The sequence below is a fragment of the Salvelinus fontinalis genome, unplaced genomic scaffold (genome assembly GCF_029448725.1).
Source record: "Salvelinus fontinalis isolate EN_2023a unplaced genomic scaffold, ASM2944872v1 scaffold_0176, whole genome shotgun sequence".
In the NCBI taxonomy this organism is placed as follows: domain Eukaryota; kingdom Metazoa; phylum Chordata; class Actinopteri; order Salmoniformes; family Salmonidae; genus Salvelinus; species Salvelinus fontinalis.
In genome coordinates, this window is record NW_026600385.1 from 79,021 (window position 1) to 95,377 (window position 16,357).

General features: G+C 43.0%; 1 protein-coding gene across 1 annotated transcript; it reads left to right on the forward strand.

Annotated features, from left to right (window-relative positions):
* Positions 1-12,799: 12,799 nt before the first annotated feature.
* On the forward strand, positions 12,800-15,711 carry LOC129844120 (homeobox protein Nkx-2.3-like). Its single transcript, XM_055912517.1, has 2 exons — positions 12,800-13,332; positions 14,351-15,711. Exons 1-2 carry the CDS (start codon positions 12,861-12,863, stop codon positions 14,983-14,985), a joined length of 1,107 nt encoding a protein of 368 aa, XP_055768492.1. The 5' UTR covers positions 12,800-12,860; the 3' UTR covers positions 14,986-15,711.
* Positions 15,712-16,357: the final 646 nt, after the last annotated feature.

Below are 16,357 nucleotides of genomic sequence, written 5' to 3' on the forward strand. Positions count from 1 at the left end.
AGGCCCACTCATGGTTGCGCCCCTGCCCAGTAATGTGAAATCCATAGATTAGGGCCTATTGAATGTATTTAAATTGACCGATTTCCTTATATGAACTGTAACTCAGTAACATTGTTGACATTGTTGTATTTATATTTTTGTTCAGTATAGATAATGATAGGGCCTATTTCATTATAATAAACTTGGTTGTGTGCTTGAAGGACTCAATGGGTACTGAGCACTGTTGAGCACAGAGGGAATTACAAAGGCATATGCTTTTAATTGAGATTTGTTCACAAATGATCCTCACCCTATTTTCCTCAGTTATAGAGAGAAATGACTAGGTTTCATCATGAGACTAGCCACAAACACAAACACATCATGTGGCCAGATTATCCACACTGTTATGATGTTAAAGCTGAGAGGCAGAAGCCTATTCGTAGGCCTATAAACCCATATAAGTCTAATCCGTAAGAGTATATGCCATGACCCATTTAAGAGCTGAGAGAGAAACCTGGCCTGTGGAAAACACAGCCCGGCTGTCATGCTGCGACTCTCTGGCTTCCCTCGTTAGGATGACAAACTCCCCTGAGCAGCGGTGGGGCCCTTGACCCGGCTTGTCCAGGGCTTCCCCGGGGCTGAACTCCTGTCCTGCCCGGGGTCGCAGCGGAGGGTGATCTATTGGTCGTGTCCGTCCGGCTCTGCTCTCCCCTGGCCCGGCCCTCCCCGCCTAGCTGAAACAACGGTGCTGTGTTTTGTTAGCTACCGGAAACAGGCCCTTCCTCTCGGTAAACACGAGGACTCATTCATGGACTGCATGGCAGCGGCACGCGATGTTCATTGTCAGACCAGCACTCAATCTTCGAGGGGGGTAAATGAACGGTCAAGGGGGATGAGCGTGCATGTAGCTCCAGGGACGCGCAATGATCTGGAACCGAGTGATGCGTCCTTGAGTGCGTAAAGCGGCCATTTATAGTGGATAATAGGCCTATAATCCAAGTAGTGCGCGATAATTATTCTACATTTTTACAATTATTATACAAGATTTTTCTTTATACACGCTGAGTGTATAAAAGACTAGGAATACCTGCTCTTTCCATGACATAGACTGACCTGGTGAATCCAGGTTAAATCCACTTCAATGTAGATGAAGGGGAGACAGGTTAAACAAGGATGGTGTATGTGTACCATTCAACGGGTGAATGGGCAAGACAAAAGATTGAAGTGCCTTTGAACGGGGTATGGTAGTAGGTGCCAGGCGCACCGGTCTGAGTGCGTCAAGAACTGCAACGCTGCTTGGTTTTTCACGCTCAACAATGTATCGAGAATGATCCACCACCCAAAGGACATCCAGCCAACTTGACACAACTGTGGGAAGCATTAGAGTCAACATGGGCCAGCATCCCTGAGGAACGCTTTCGACACCTTGTAGAGTCCATGCCTAATGAATTGAGGCTGTTCTGAGGGGGTGCAAAAAAAAATCAATATTAGGAAGTTGTTCCTAATGTTTTGTACACTCAGTGTATATTAAATTTTGGGTAATAATTGTAAAAATGTGCAATGATTATTGTGCACTAATGCCAGCTGGTAGGCCTATGGTGGAATGTGGTTTTATTAAGCAAGCCCATAGCCGACTTGATTACAAAACATAATCTGTATTTTTAAACCATGCGCACGGCCAAGAGAGAATACAACAGGTTGTAGTCTTTAATGTCAAATATGTTGTCCAAATATTCAATTTAGATTACAACGTGGAGGATGTTGATTTTAATCAGGTTGCTCTCCCAAGACGCAGGCGCATCTGATTCACGTCAAACCCTTGGTGTTAATAAAACATATTTTATCATAACATATCACTTATGCTGTTATGACAAATCTTACAAATATTGTTTTGCAAATTCAAAAAGAACGAACGACATGGATCATGCATAGGCTAACACACAAGATGTATCGCGTAAAACAGATATGATGCAGCATTCAAAACAACTAGGAACTGGAAATTCGGAAATCTCCGACTTCCGACTTTAGTGCATTCATGACAACTGGGAACTTGGGGGAAAAAACGAGCTCCGACTGGACAAATTGTTTTGAAAGGTCATCCAACTGAGAATTCTAAGCGGCAAACTCGGGCATCTTTCTAGATCTCCGACTTTCCGACCTGAAGATCTAGGACGTCATGATTTGACCTAGTTTTTGTCCCGTGTTCCCAGTTGTCTTGAAAGCACCATGAGCTGCGTCGCACTGGGCACCGATGTCAATTCAACATCTATTCCACGTTGGTTCAACGTAATTTAATTGAAACGACGTAGAAACAACGTTGATTCAACCAGAGCGTGCCCAGTGGGTTCATCCTAGATCAACATGCAATTTAATGTTATCAAGAATAGCAATTTAATGTTATTAAAACATATCATTAATTTGAGTGTTTTTTTCTTTAGAGAGGCCAACGAAAACCCACAGGCCTACAGTCCAAAAGCTGATGCCTGCCTCCAAGCCATAAAACATGGGGAAACAATCTGTCGTAGAAATGTGGAGAAACCATTGACTGTATACACTCTCACATTCAAAGTTAATTTATCATGTGGCAGAAGATAGAGGTCGTGTGAGTAGAACTTTTACGACACCTAAACAAATGAACATATAGGGGAGGGGAAGTTGTTACACACTAAACCCTGCCCCTCTCCCCGTCTCCCGTCTCCTTATGGAATGCAACGGGAGGAGAGAAATTGATGGAATAGACGCTTTTCGCGAGGATCCTAAATGGACTTGTCTTGCTAAAGATTTCAGATAAAAACCTTGATCATTTGAATAGATCGATTCACTGTGTGTCATCTCCCCCCGCCCCGTCCTCTCCTGACACCCAGGTAGCCTAGCCGCCCGAGCCAGCAGTCTCCTGCGACTCACTCTCCTCCCCACGTCCGAGGTGAGGCGCTCAGACCAGGGGGGGATCCAGAGGGGGGCCCGGCCTCTAGCCCCCGGCTCCAAGCCTAGGACATAATTAATGGTAAGATCCGCTGCAGGTTGTAAAACAGACAGCCTTGGTCACCACTGAGCGGCAGCCAGGAGGAACTGTTTACCAGATAGAGAGCTGATAACTGCGAGGCTCTCGTGCGCTAATGGTAGGATGGGGAATGCGGCTGTCTCGAGCTGTGATGGAGCGATCGTCCCCTTTAGGCACTAATGCCGTGGAGTTTATATACAGACCGTCCTTCACTCACACACACACACCCTCTCTCTCTCTCTCTCTCGTGGCTAGCTCTCTCTCTCTCTCTCTCGATCTCTCGTCTCTCTCTCTCTCTCTCTCTCTGCTCTCTCTCTCTCTCTCGACACACACACAGAGAGAGAGAGAGAGAGAGAGAGAGAGACATACACACCACTTTTTTAAAGATGGATGAAGAATAGACAGATATGATAGCAGCGCGAGACATCGTCATGTTCCATGGTTCCAGAGTTATCTGGAACATTATGACTCATAAAGGCTTTTCCCGGGCACTTGGAAGCCCTAGGAAAATTAAGCCGTTATGATAAGATTAAACCGACAGCAGTGACGTTAAAAACGTTTTAAATGTACCATTCATTACTCCTTTTAGGCCAAACGTCACAGCTTGGTAGCATAATCGACAGGTAGACCTGAGCCTATAGGCAGTCATAATTCCTGAACCACTAAATAGTTGGCAAACAACAACGAGTGGGGGACATTTCCTACTTAAATCAGAAGCAGCACAGATTTATCAGAGTGCTAAAACGTAACGGCATGTTTTTACTTCTAATGATAACAACGGAAGTGGGGCGCATTCATTGTTAATGATTTTAAACTCGGTGGTGATTGAATTTATGCTTCCATTGAAGAGAACCCGTTGTCTATATAAACCCGTGATCCCCACGTGATTTCGTTTATTTCTTCAATCTCCATCGAGTCATCTGAACCCCTAGAAGTAAAATAAAAAAAATAAAAAATAGAGGATGAGAGGACGCATTTGTCAAAATAACTTGTTTTCTGCGTTGTGTATAAATAAAGCTCATGTTTTTACGGATCATTATTTGCATCCTATAAATGTTTCATTCCCGTTCCATTTCCCACATAAATCAGGCACCCCTCTGCCGGTAAAAGTCGCTCGTTTGTCACCGGGCTCTGGCGTGCTCCGTGACAGAATAGGAGAAACAGAAGTACCATTAGGTAAACTATTCAACGCCACAATTTATACAACACCCAACGCGCGGATATAAACAGAGAGGGGTTGCGTCACCCTACAGTATTTAGGGTTCTGTGATGCAGGGTCCAGTCACAGAGCTTTATGGCTCCGTCCGGATTCTAAATTAAGATCATTTTGCAAACCGTGCACTGCATTTCTTATTATATGGCCAAACCCGTCTGTTTTCAGTGCACATATAGCCTACTAAGAAAGTTAGGAATTTCAGATGACACGTGGAAAACATTATGAAGACAGCAGACGGTTTAATTTAAAAAAATAGATTTTGTGTAATTAGGACTATTATTATTATGAGCCTACCAATATATGCCTGTGGCTTTTAGGTCTACCATGATATGAGAAAGTAAACAGATTCCATTTCTTCCTCAATCATAGTCCTAATATAAACAGGCTATATGTGTTTTCACCTGTCCTGAATAGGCTCACCTTATCCGAGAATGGAAGCTATTTACGTGTCTAGTTTAGGCTGCTTGTTGACAATCATTATTTTGGAGCGTCTGTCGGGTGTCTGTCTGGCCGGTGGGCTCAGGGCAGGGCAGGGAGGGCCAGGCGGAGACTTCACGGATCAGTGAGATAGCGTCTCCCACTGTGGCTAATGGGCTATTAGTCCTATTAGTGACCCGACCGCCGCTCCACTGTCCAAACAACCCCGGGAGGCTGGAGCACCGCACCACACAGTGACGCGCCACCACACACTTTTACGCGCATCTTTATTGGGCAGCAGAAGTGGACAGTACAAATTTGAGACCAAGTCTAAAGATGATTTATACACTGAAAAATTATTGATACTTGTTTTCTGGCCATATTTTAATTTTCATAGTTTGCCATATACAATTGATTAAATATTAGTTTTCTTCTCATCAATCTACACACAATACCACATAATGAGAAAGCAAAAACTTTATTAAGATATTTTTGCAAATTTATAAAAAACAAAAAAACAACTGAAATACCTTATTTACATAAGTTTTCAGACCCTTTGCTATGAGACCTGAAATTAAGCTCAGGTGCATCCTGTTTCCATTGAACATCCTTAAGTTGTTTCTACAACTTGATTGGAGTGCACCTGTGGTAAATTAAATTGATTGGACATGATTTTGAAAGGCACAAACCTGTCTATATAAGGTCCCACAGTTGACAGTGCACGTCAGAGAGAAAAAAACATCTGAGGAAAGGTACCAAAAAATGTCTGCATTTCTTGAAGGTCCCCAAGAACACAGTGGCCTCCATCATTGTTAAATGGAAGAAGTTTGGAAGCACCAAGACTATTCATAGAGCTGGCCGCCTGGAAAAACTGAGCAATTTGGAAAAGGGCCTTGGTCAGGCAGGTGACCAAGAACCCGATGGTCACTCTGACAGAGCTCCAGAGTTTTCCAGAAGGAAGCCATTCCTCAGTAAAAGGCATGACATCCCACTTAGACACATAAAGGACTCTCAGACCATGAGAAACAAGATTCTCTAGTCTGATGAAACCAAGATGAAACTGTTTTGGAAGACTAGTCAGGATCGAGGGAAAGATGAACAGAGCAAACTACTGAGAGATCCTTGATGAAAAACTGCTCCAGGAGGTTCACCTTCCAACAGGACAATGACCCTAAATACACAGCCAAGACAATGCAAGAGTGGCTTCAGGACAAGTCTCTGAATGTCCTTGAGTGGCCCAGCCAGAGCACGGACTTGAACCCGATCAAACGTCTCTGGAGAGACCTGAAAATTGATGTGCAGGACGAACCCCATCAAACCTGACAGAACTTAAGATGATCTGCAGAGAAGAATGGGAGAACCTCCCCAAATACCGGTGTGCCAAGCTTGTAGCGTCATACCCAAGAAGGCTCAATGCTTTGCAAAAATATCTAAAAACCAGCTTTTGCTTTGTCATTATGGGGTATTGCATGTAGATTGGTGAGGATGAGAAAAAAACAATTTAATCAATTTTAGAATAAGGCTGTGTAAAGGCAAAATGTGTAAAAAGTGAAGGGGTCTGAATACTTTCCGAATGCACTGTAGCTTATAAAAATATGCCTGCTTGTCTATAATGCAGTATCTTATGTATGCTTAACGAAAATGTCTACAAATGACACAGCAGGCTGAACATAAATATGAACGCAACACCAACCCGTGGTTTGGTCCCATGATTCATGATCTTAAATAAAAGATCACAGAAATGTTCCATACACACAAAAAGCTTATTTCTCTCAAATGTTAGGCAGTACGTCCAACCAGGCCTCACAACCACCGACCACGTGTATGGCCTCCTGTGAGCGATCGGTTTGTGCCCCGTGGTGACGGTGGGGTTATGCTATGGGCAGGCAGGCATAAGCTCTGGTCAAAGAACACAATTGCATGTTATCGATGGCATTTTGAATGCATAGAGGTACCGTGATGAAAGCCTGAGGCCCATTTTCGTGCCATTCATCCGCTGCCATCACATCAGGGTTCAGCATGAGGTGGTGGCCATGTCACAGGGATCTGTACACAATTCCTGAAAGCTGAACATGTCCTGCATACTCACCAGACATGTCACCCATTAACCACGTTTGGGATGCGCTGGATGGACGTATAAGACAGTGTTTTCCAGATCTTGCCAGTATCCAGCAACTTCGCACAGTCATTGAAGAGGAGTGTGACAACATTCCACAGGCCACAATCAACAGCCTGATCAACTCTATGCGACGGAGATGTGTTGCGCTGCATGAGGGAAATGGTGGTCACACCAGATACTGACTGGTTTTCTGATCCACACACCTACCTTTTTGCATATCTGTATTCCCAGTCATGTGAAATCAATAGATTCATTTATTTCAACTGATTTCCTTATATGAACTGGAACTCAGTACAATCTTTGAAATTGTTGCATGTGGCGTTTATATATTTTTTGTTCAGTATATATATATATATATATATATATATATACCATAACATCACAATTTACCAGAATTTGCAATGTTTATAACCTGCAACAAGTGCATATAAATAAGGGGGTTGACATGGCAACATTTAAAATGGGCCTAGAGCGTCATTGATGAAATAGATTTTAAAAACCCAAGGGTTTATTTCTATCAAAGTATAGAGAATTAAAATGTGAGGTAAGTGTTTCTGATTTTTCTAAGCGATATACAATATAGCGTAAATCTATTATAAGGATAAATATTTGAACGTTATTTTTGGATGCAATAATCACTTTTTTAACTCTATTTTTATGTTGGTGCGTCAAAGTCAGAAGAATAACCCCTTGTTACGGAAAGGAATAGAAATCAATATATTATTTCTCTGGATACTTCCTATAGCAATTGACAAATAAAATAACCATATTTTCGTTGTACAAACAAAAAACTAAATGACATTCATGAAAATAGAAAGACCTAATAATGAAATGACAGTAGGCCCTATACCAATGTATGGTCCATTATCAAAAGCCGTTTGTTTATTTAATATACCTTTGGTTATAACACCCTACATTTTCATAAACAAATCTTAAATTAAAACGTGTCACTTTGGAAGGAAACTATCTTATGCTCCTTTATCCGAATAAAGAAATAAAGTTAAACCGCCTTGTATAGAAGAACTGTCAACACAACCTGCAGACCAGCCTGTTCAGTCGGTCCTGACTGCGTGACGTAGGGAGAGCCACCTGCAGAAACGATGCAAATGTCCATTAATCAAATCAGCTGACTGGTTATCTGACCACTGTTGTCGCGGTCGCAGCATGCGGCAGGAAAACATAACCGTTATCGACATACAGTAAGAACAAACAACAACACAGATAGGCCGACATGTTTTGTGATTTTACCATGATAGAAACTATTACGGTGTAGTAGGCCTATCAAGTTCATCAGAACACTAATAACAGAAAGTGAGACCACAGCAGCAGAGCAACGTTTTGGCGCAAAGGAAGGACACATTTTTGGAAGCTACAAGATATCAATTGTCGATTGTGAAAGTAATTTTTTTACGCATGTAAACATTCCTTATTCATAGACCCTATAGCCATAGTCTGGTCTCCCATTGTGTTTGTTATTGGAGGCATCTTACCTTATGGAAAATAACCTCTTTGTCCATAGTCATTGTCCAAAACAAACGAACCGGCCATCCACACGTGCACTCTTCTCAGTAACTTTAAGTACAAAGGGCGTGTTTACTTTGAGCCCGGGCCTCCCTTTAACTCTCTCAAACCTGCCGTTGCGAGGCTCGAGGCCCGAGGAAGAAGACCCTGTCCCAATCTAAACATCGCGAGCGGATGAGATTATCTCTCGTCTCGCTCCCTTCCCTTTTCTCTCCACTATAGGCTTCCCAATGGTTCGAACCGCAACCAAGCATTCGGCCCTGGCGCCTATACTTGGCCACAATTGACAGACGACAAGAGGTGTAGCATTTCCTTTTGTTGCCCCCCCCCCCTCCCCCCACCCCTTTACCCCCACTCCTTTCCCAAAAGCCAGGTAAACGCCTAACACTGAAATGTCAGTGAAATCTCATCCCCTCCCGATTTGACACAGAAAACAAGTGAAATATATCGAAGAAACATTGTTTGAAACAGCAAAGACCAAAGGCCGGCGACGGGCTATTTTTCTTCCATTTTGATTCATCTTAATATTTTAACACTTAGAACAAGGCGGCCACATACTTTGATACGTGCTATTAAACATATCAAAGAGTTCGGAGATATATTAGGCCTTGGCTTATGTGATACATCCCGCCCTAAAAGCAACCTCAGCATCCAGAGAGAGAGACTTGGGGAGGTTCGGTGTCCCCTTGTGCTCATGTTCGGATCACGGCCCGGCGCGGAGGAAAGAGACGTCACGTGGCATAATAAGGTGAGAAAATCCGAGGGTTCTGTGTTTTGTCCAACAGCGTTTGATTCTCAACGCTTTTCCAGCTCTCGTCGTTTCTGTTCGGAAGCTAAGGCTGCAGTCTATAACGGGGTAATAAAATGTTGGGGACTGACTAACCGGTCTACCACTCGATGCACCTAAAACAACAGCAGGATAAGGAAGAATAAAGGCTAAAAAGGCACACCCATTTCTGAGCAAATGAATACAAATAAATATAATCAACGTTAACATATGAGTTTGCCAAAAATAACAACAACGATTACTGTTATGAATATGTGATAAAGGAACAATAGCTCCTGAGTTTGACAGCACCAATTCGTTTTTGCAAACGTTGATTGTGAATAATAATGATAATAATCGTCATTATAATTATGATTCACAATCAACGTGTCCAAAAACGAATTTGTGCTGTAGAATTCCAATAAACCTTCACCTACTAATAACTTGAATTAATAAATCACTAATCACTATAAATGGCATGATCATGAGTAGAACGCAGTACAACTCTCTCTGCAATTACTTTTTTAGGCCTAGTTTTATATTCTATCTAAATGACTTTTTCTTTTTCGTGAAGGCCTATTTTCATTGAATGTACCCAACAAATAAAATTCAAAAATGATGATCACATTTCGTTCATAGAACAAGCAACAAGAACAAACGTGACCATTTAAACAAGGACAGAAGCGTTGCGTTTAAAAAATAGGCATATGAATTTGCACGAGGCTACCAAAATATTCAAACAATAAAAATGTACTTCCGTGCAATTACACTTTCACGCAGAATGATTCATACAGGAGAAACATTTGGCCTAAATGTAAACAAAGTTTTAAAAGGCTACAATAAATGTATGTTTTTCGAGATGTTTTTTAAATTTTATATAAGAAGTTAATGGAAAAAAAGTTTCAGTCGTTCGTGTAGCTATCGAAAATATATCATCCACTTAACCATCCATAACAACGCATAGCCTAACCCTTCCGGCGTGAATCTCCTGAGCATGGGGGCAAAACTATGTTCTTGACCTCAGAACGCATCGCGTTACCCAACATTCGTTGGCGTCGTTGGATTTAATGCTTATTTAAACTACATGAACGGACATGGTGACTCGAGCCCCGTCGTCCCGTGGCCAGTCTAAACACAGTCCACCGGTGGCCTTGTTAGGCACTATTTTACGAGCGTCCCGACTTCCACGAGGACATGACCGGTGGCGTTGATATACCACGAATGAGAATGCGCGCCTGTGTGTCTGCGAGCCGTGTAAAGTCAAGGGGTCTCAATACTGTGTGTGTGTGTGTGTGTGTGTGTGTGTGTGTGTGTGTGTGTGTGTGTGTGTGTGTGTGTGTGTGTGTGTGTGTGTGTGTGTGTGTGTGTGTGTGTGTGTGTGTGTGTGTGAAACGGAAAGGGAGTTGATAGGGAGCAGATTGTATTGGCTAAAAACGTCAATCAGTTTTGCTGGAGGAATGTTAATTGCCGCGGATACCCTGCTTATCGTCCCCACGGAGTTATTAATATAGCCAGATAAGAAGGCACAGAGACACCCGCCATGGGCTAATGCTGCAGCTCGCTACTCTTCGCATAGTCTTTTTGTTTACTTATAATGTGTACGATGTGCATGGCATCTTTGGGCTAATGGGCTGCTGCAGCGCGGCTAGTTTATAGGCTAGTCTAGGGCTAGGCTACTCATGTTATTCGGTTATTGCCAATGGCCTACTGTTCAAATTTGGGAAATTACAATAGTGCGGCATGTTATCCTTGATCAAAAACGTAGAACCTGTTGTTCCACAACACTGATTCATGTGGGGGCCGGTGCTGCGTTTTTGCATGCTGCCTGGGGAAGGTCGAACCGTGTACCTGCTGTGACACATCTGCTCTGACATTAAATACAGATGTAGTTTTTTGAATGCAGTAGAGTTGCACCCTTTCCTTTTCGCTTCATGTCATCATTGGTGTATTGTGGAGCATATACACTGAGTGCACAAAACATTAGGAACACCTTCCTAATATTGAGTTGCATCCCCTTTTGCCCTCAGAACAGCCTCAATTCATCAGGACATGGACTCTACATGGTGTCGAAAGAGTTCCACAGGGATTCTGGCCCATGTTGACTCCAATGCACAGTTGCGTCACGTCGGCTGGATCTCCTTTGGGTGGTGGACCATTCTTTAAACACACGGGAAACGTTTGAGCGTGAAACACCCAGCAGCGTTGCAGTTCTTGAAACACTCACACCTACTACCCTACCCAGTCCAAAGGTACTTAAATATTTTGTCTTGCCCACTGAATGGCACACACACACAATCCATATTTCAATTGTCTCAAACATTAAAAATCCTTCTTTAACGGGTCTTCTCCCCTGTCATCTGTCTGGTCCCGTGTTGCTCAGTTGATAGAGCAAAGCGTTTACAACGCCAAGGTTGTGAGTTCGATTCCCACGGGGACCAGTAGAAGAAAATAATCAAAAATGTATCCACTCAACACTGTAAGTCACTCTGGATATGAGTGGCAGCTAAATGACTAAAACGTAAACATCTACTCTGATTGAAGTGGATTTAAGAGCTGACATCAATAAAGGATCATAGCGTTCAACTGGCCAGTCTGTCATGAAAAGAGCTTGTGTTCCTAATGTTTTGTACACTCAGCGTAGAACCACATTTCATTTCTACAAGCTACATAGACCTATAAAACCGTACAGACCTGGTCCGTGGTCTGGTTCCCCGCACAAAGATTAAGCCCTAGACTAAAACGCATGTTCAATGGAGATTCTCTATAGAAAGTGTTTGAGTCCAATATCTCTGTGTCCGGGAAACCGGCATGGTTGTATGGAATATGTTGGCCTAGCAGAGGCAGGACACTTGACCTTCACGAAGTGACAGGCATATAGCTTGGCGTTTTCTCCTCGTGCTTTTGCTCGATAGCATGCACAGATTTCTCACTCACGTCCCCAAGACATATAAGGGGATTACGCACGGCAGCACGTCCATAACTTGTCATTGACGTACTTCAAAACAATATGTACAGGAACATTTGGAACCGTGTAGATGAAGTTCACAAAAAGGGACAATTACTTTATTTTCAGTATTTTATTGTCACAGCGCATGATCAGCTCTGTCTAATTGCCTAGTTTTCGCCATGCGTAAAAGTCATATTTGAATTCCAGTTGATGGCCTATTTTGAAATCTATGTATATTTTGTGTCAGGGTGTAGGCTATTTCATGCGCTCCTGGAAAGAGGGAGCGTGCACATGCGTTTTGGTGCGTTTTTTGTCTCTCCATCGTTCTCAAATGTGATTCCGGATCAAGTTATCTTAATAAATCATCCAAAATACCCGAATAAGAATAACACTGATAAATGCGTATATTAATGGGCAACCTATATGCCTATAGCGTAGACAATGTAGGGAGGGTATTATATATAGAGGGGGGGGGGGGGTACAATGGAGGCGGGTCACCCTCTTTAATAGCTCCGCTCTCCTCCCCTCCCAACGCGTCCAAATACTTAGCTCGCTCGCGCACTGGCTCACCACCTTCCCTTTCTATCTGTTACGTACATCCCGCCCCAGACCCAGACCCAGTGACATCACGGGAAGAGACAAGGGGCTTCGCCCTTCTCCCATCTCCAGTTACAAAAACACACAGGAACTCAATTGTCAAAAGATCGCACCGCACGGCTGGTTTGTCTATAGCCTATAGAGAACCAGGCCACACTTATAGGACTAAACCTTTAACCAAACCTTTGTTTCTTTTCATCAGGGGATGAGTTGGGATATCCAACCGTTTAGCGCGCGCACCTCCGATTACCGAGCCTCTAAATCAAGTATTATTTAAAACGGGGTATATAGTATCATATGTTACTCAGCGGGTTCCATTTCCTTGATGCGCGCGAGCAGGACCTCGATGGCATGATGCTCCCGAGCCCGCTCACTTCCACGCCGTTCTCAGTCAAGGATATTCTGAAACTCGAACAGCTAGAGCAGCAGCAGCAGAGGCAGCGATCTCAACAGCACCAATCTCGACATCTGGACCCGCAACAGATCCAACACCTGTCCGACACCCAACAACACTTAGTACACCCGGACTCGACCCAGCAACAGCAGACCCAGTCCCAGCACTTCCAGGCGCCACCGTCCTGTATGCTTGCTTCAGCGGTCGACAGCCCTCCGTTCTCGGACGGGGAAGACAACATGGCTTACCTGAGTTCTCTGGCGGCCCAGGACGGGCATGGAGAGGCCAGTCTGTCCCCGGAGATGTTCGTCCATCCCGGGCTGGGCCACCTGACCGACCCGAAGCTGGAGGTAGACCTGGAGGATCAGGAAAACAGTGAGTTGAATAATAAGATGATTATTATGAGATTTTTGTTCTGCTGAAATGATGTATGAACAAAGGGACACAAAGCATCGCTTTGATTAAAATACCTAATATAGCCTCTCAATATACACACTCATGATCATTTGCATCGACAGTATATATAAAACTAGAAAAGGTAAGGATAACGCAATAAATTATTGAAGAAAATTATTGAGGAAGGTGAAAATGTGTCTTAAAAAGTGTCTTGGTTTTAGGCTAAATGTTAGGCGCAGGAGTTTTGAGAGTGTCTTATCATTTCAAAAGACACAAACGAGGCCTGTTATAATTCAACAAAACTACATTTTAATTCCAAATGGTGTCTGGAGAATGTTAAGTAATTCAATAATCTCGTCTTTAAATATCAGATTTTTTTGAACGTTTTACAAATAAAACATTAATTTAGGTATGCAGGAGAATAACTATCTCAACGGGTATAAATATGTTTTCATTAGGCTATTGTCTTTATTCTAAGGGCTGCATAGACTGATAAACTAGTTGAAATTATGACACACACATGTTATTGGACTATAACTACTTTATAACCAATAGAATAGCATGAATGTAAATACGTCTTAAAAATAAACGACACAGACTAGGCCTAGCCTGCAACCAAGTGAAAGTAAACATTGTGGAAAAATAGTTTTCTTTGGTTTTGATTTATGGTCAAACCTTTAGACAGTATTTCTCAATATATGGCGCGTTTGTTTCTTTTACTTCATTTATCTAAACTAATTTATCGTGAAATATACACGTTTTGAATAGTTTAGATTAGACGTTTTACTGTCAAGGTTTCCAGAAGGTAGGACTACTGACTGACAAAGTAATTACACATTCATGTCAGTAAAACGAAATTAGTAAGCCACAAACATTAAAATAAAATACATTATGAAATATATTTCCACAAATATTTTCATAGGCTACTTTAATAAAACTAAATTGCTATTTTTAGAGTAGCCTACAAAATGTTTATGCTCATCTCTTGACACCACAGAGAGCTGTGGCGTGGTGTCCAAGCCGCTGGAGGGAGAGGACAGCGGCCAGGGGGACTCGGATCGGCCGGCCAAACAGAGAACCAGACGGAAACCCCGGGTCCTCTTCTCCCAAGCCCAGGTGTTCGAGTTAGAGCGGCGCTTCAAGCAGCAGCGGTACCTGTCCGCTCCTGAACGAGAACACCTGGCGAGCACTCTCAAACTCACCTCCACGCAGGTCAAAATCTGGTTCCAGAACCGACGGTACAAGTGTAAGCGGCAGCGGCAGGACAAGTCCCTGGAGCTGGCGGGACACCACCACCCTCCCCCGCCAAGACGAGTCGCGGTGCCGGTCCTGGTCCGGGATGGGAAGCCCTGTCTGAGCGGGACTCAGAACTACAATGCTCCGTACGGGTCGAACCCCTATAGTTACAACGGATACCCGGCCTACACGTACAACAACCCGGCATACAACAGCAACTACAGCTGTACTTACACCAGTATCCCTACTCTCCCCCCAACCACCTCGGCTAACCCCTTCATGGCCATGAACTTGGGGAACATTGGGGGGCTTAGCGCCTCTCCCCAGCCCCAAACGCACCAAGGGACAGCGGTCACGACATGTCAGGGCTCACTGCAAGGGATCCGGGCCTGGTAGCCCCACTCCGGTTACACCCCGGATCAAACCAGAGCATTGTTTTACACCCACACCGGTGACATTAATCGAATCCTCTCATGCCGTTTTTTAAAGGGTTCTTCCCCTTTATAAAATAAAGGGAGTTATTTCTCAGCAGTATTTCGGAAACAGTGTTGTTTTTATGTAGTTATAGGCCTTCCTGTCTGCCTGGTGGGGTGGCTGTCGTTGGATTAAGACCGAAAAGGTGCAAATTCAACATGTTTACTCCACTCTCGGTGACGGTCATCAGAAAGAAGCTGTGCGTAACGGTTGAAATGGATTTACGACCAACAATGGTCTCATTTATTTGAATGACCAACTATCCAGTTAACGTTGGATATATAGGATAGGCCTAATCACGAGACTAGACGTTTGATAATTGTGATATACGGAGTAAGGGTGGTCTAGTTACTTGTAAGCATGTGCTTAAAAGGATGTCCGGATTATTCAACAGTGATGGCCTGTAGGTGGATTTCCCAATCTACTATTCTCAACGATTTGTTTGATATTTCTAATGTTTCTTTAGCCATGATGACATGACAAGTGAGAGAGAGTGTTTGATTGTTTTCAAGTTTATGTAATTCATTGACATTTATTTGATTTATTCCATTTTCTCATTTAAAAAAATCCTGGAATGGTAGAAATTGAAATGGGCTGTAATCCAACTTTGGGCTCTGAACACAACCAACACAATTTGATAAAATCTCATAACTTGCTTTCGAAAAAGAATAAATTCCATATTTTGCTACTTTGCGCAAACTTTCCACGGTCCATTACATTCTTTGTGAGGCTCTTGAGAGTTTTCTATGGTGGGATCCTAATTCTCCCAGTGTGCGTGTGGGTGTGCGTGAGTGTGTGTGAGAGAGAGAGAGAGAGATGGATAGGCTAACTTCCCGTTATCTACAAGTTGTTCTAATTTGTCAAGATGTCTGATATTATTGAAATATCACCTGCTTTTCGATGTGCCTTTAATTACGAGTATATAAAATGGGGATAGAAATAAGCAATAATGTTACAACATGCTGGATAAGAATAATCTTTGCAAATCACTTTCATCACAATCATCTTCAAAAAGCCACATCTAAAGTAGAATAGACGACTGACAATGAATAGTCTACATTGAGGCATGAATGGCCTCTTGGCAAGATACGACATGGATATCAAGACAAGAAAAGACTCATTCTCTCTCTTTAGACACAATTCCACTAAACCGGTGCACAATATTTCAATGAAAACTGTGCATTGAAAATGTCCTATTCCCGCAATAGCAGGTAAACGTATTGCAATTGTAGCCTACTTATTCGAACACATGAAAATAGCTTTTTTAGTGCTAGTCTGATTCAGGTTGTTAGCC

Excerpts from the sequence above, each read along its gene's own strand:
- LOC129844120 (XM_055912517.1), top strand. The coding sequence starts at position 12,861 with ATGTTACTCAGCGGGTTCCATTTCCTTGATGCGCGCGAGCAGGACCTC. Across the intron at positions 13,333-14,350 it reads CCTGGAGGATCAGGAAAACA|AGAGCTGTGGCGTGGTGTCC; the intron begins GTGAGTTGAATA and ends TTGACACCACAG.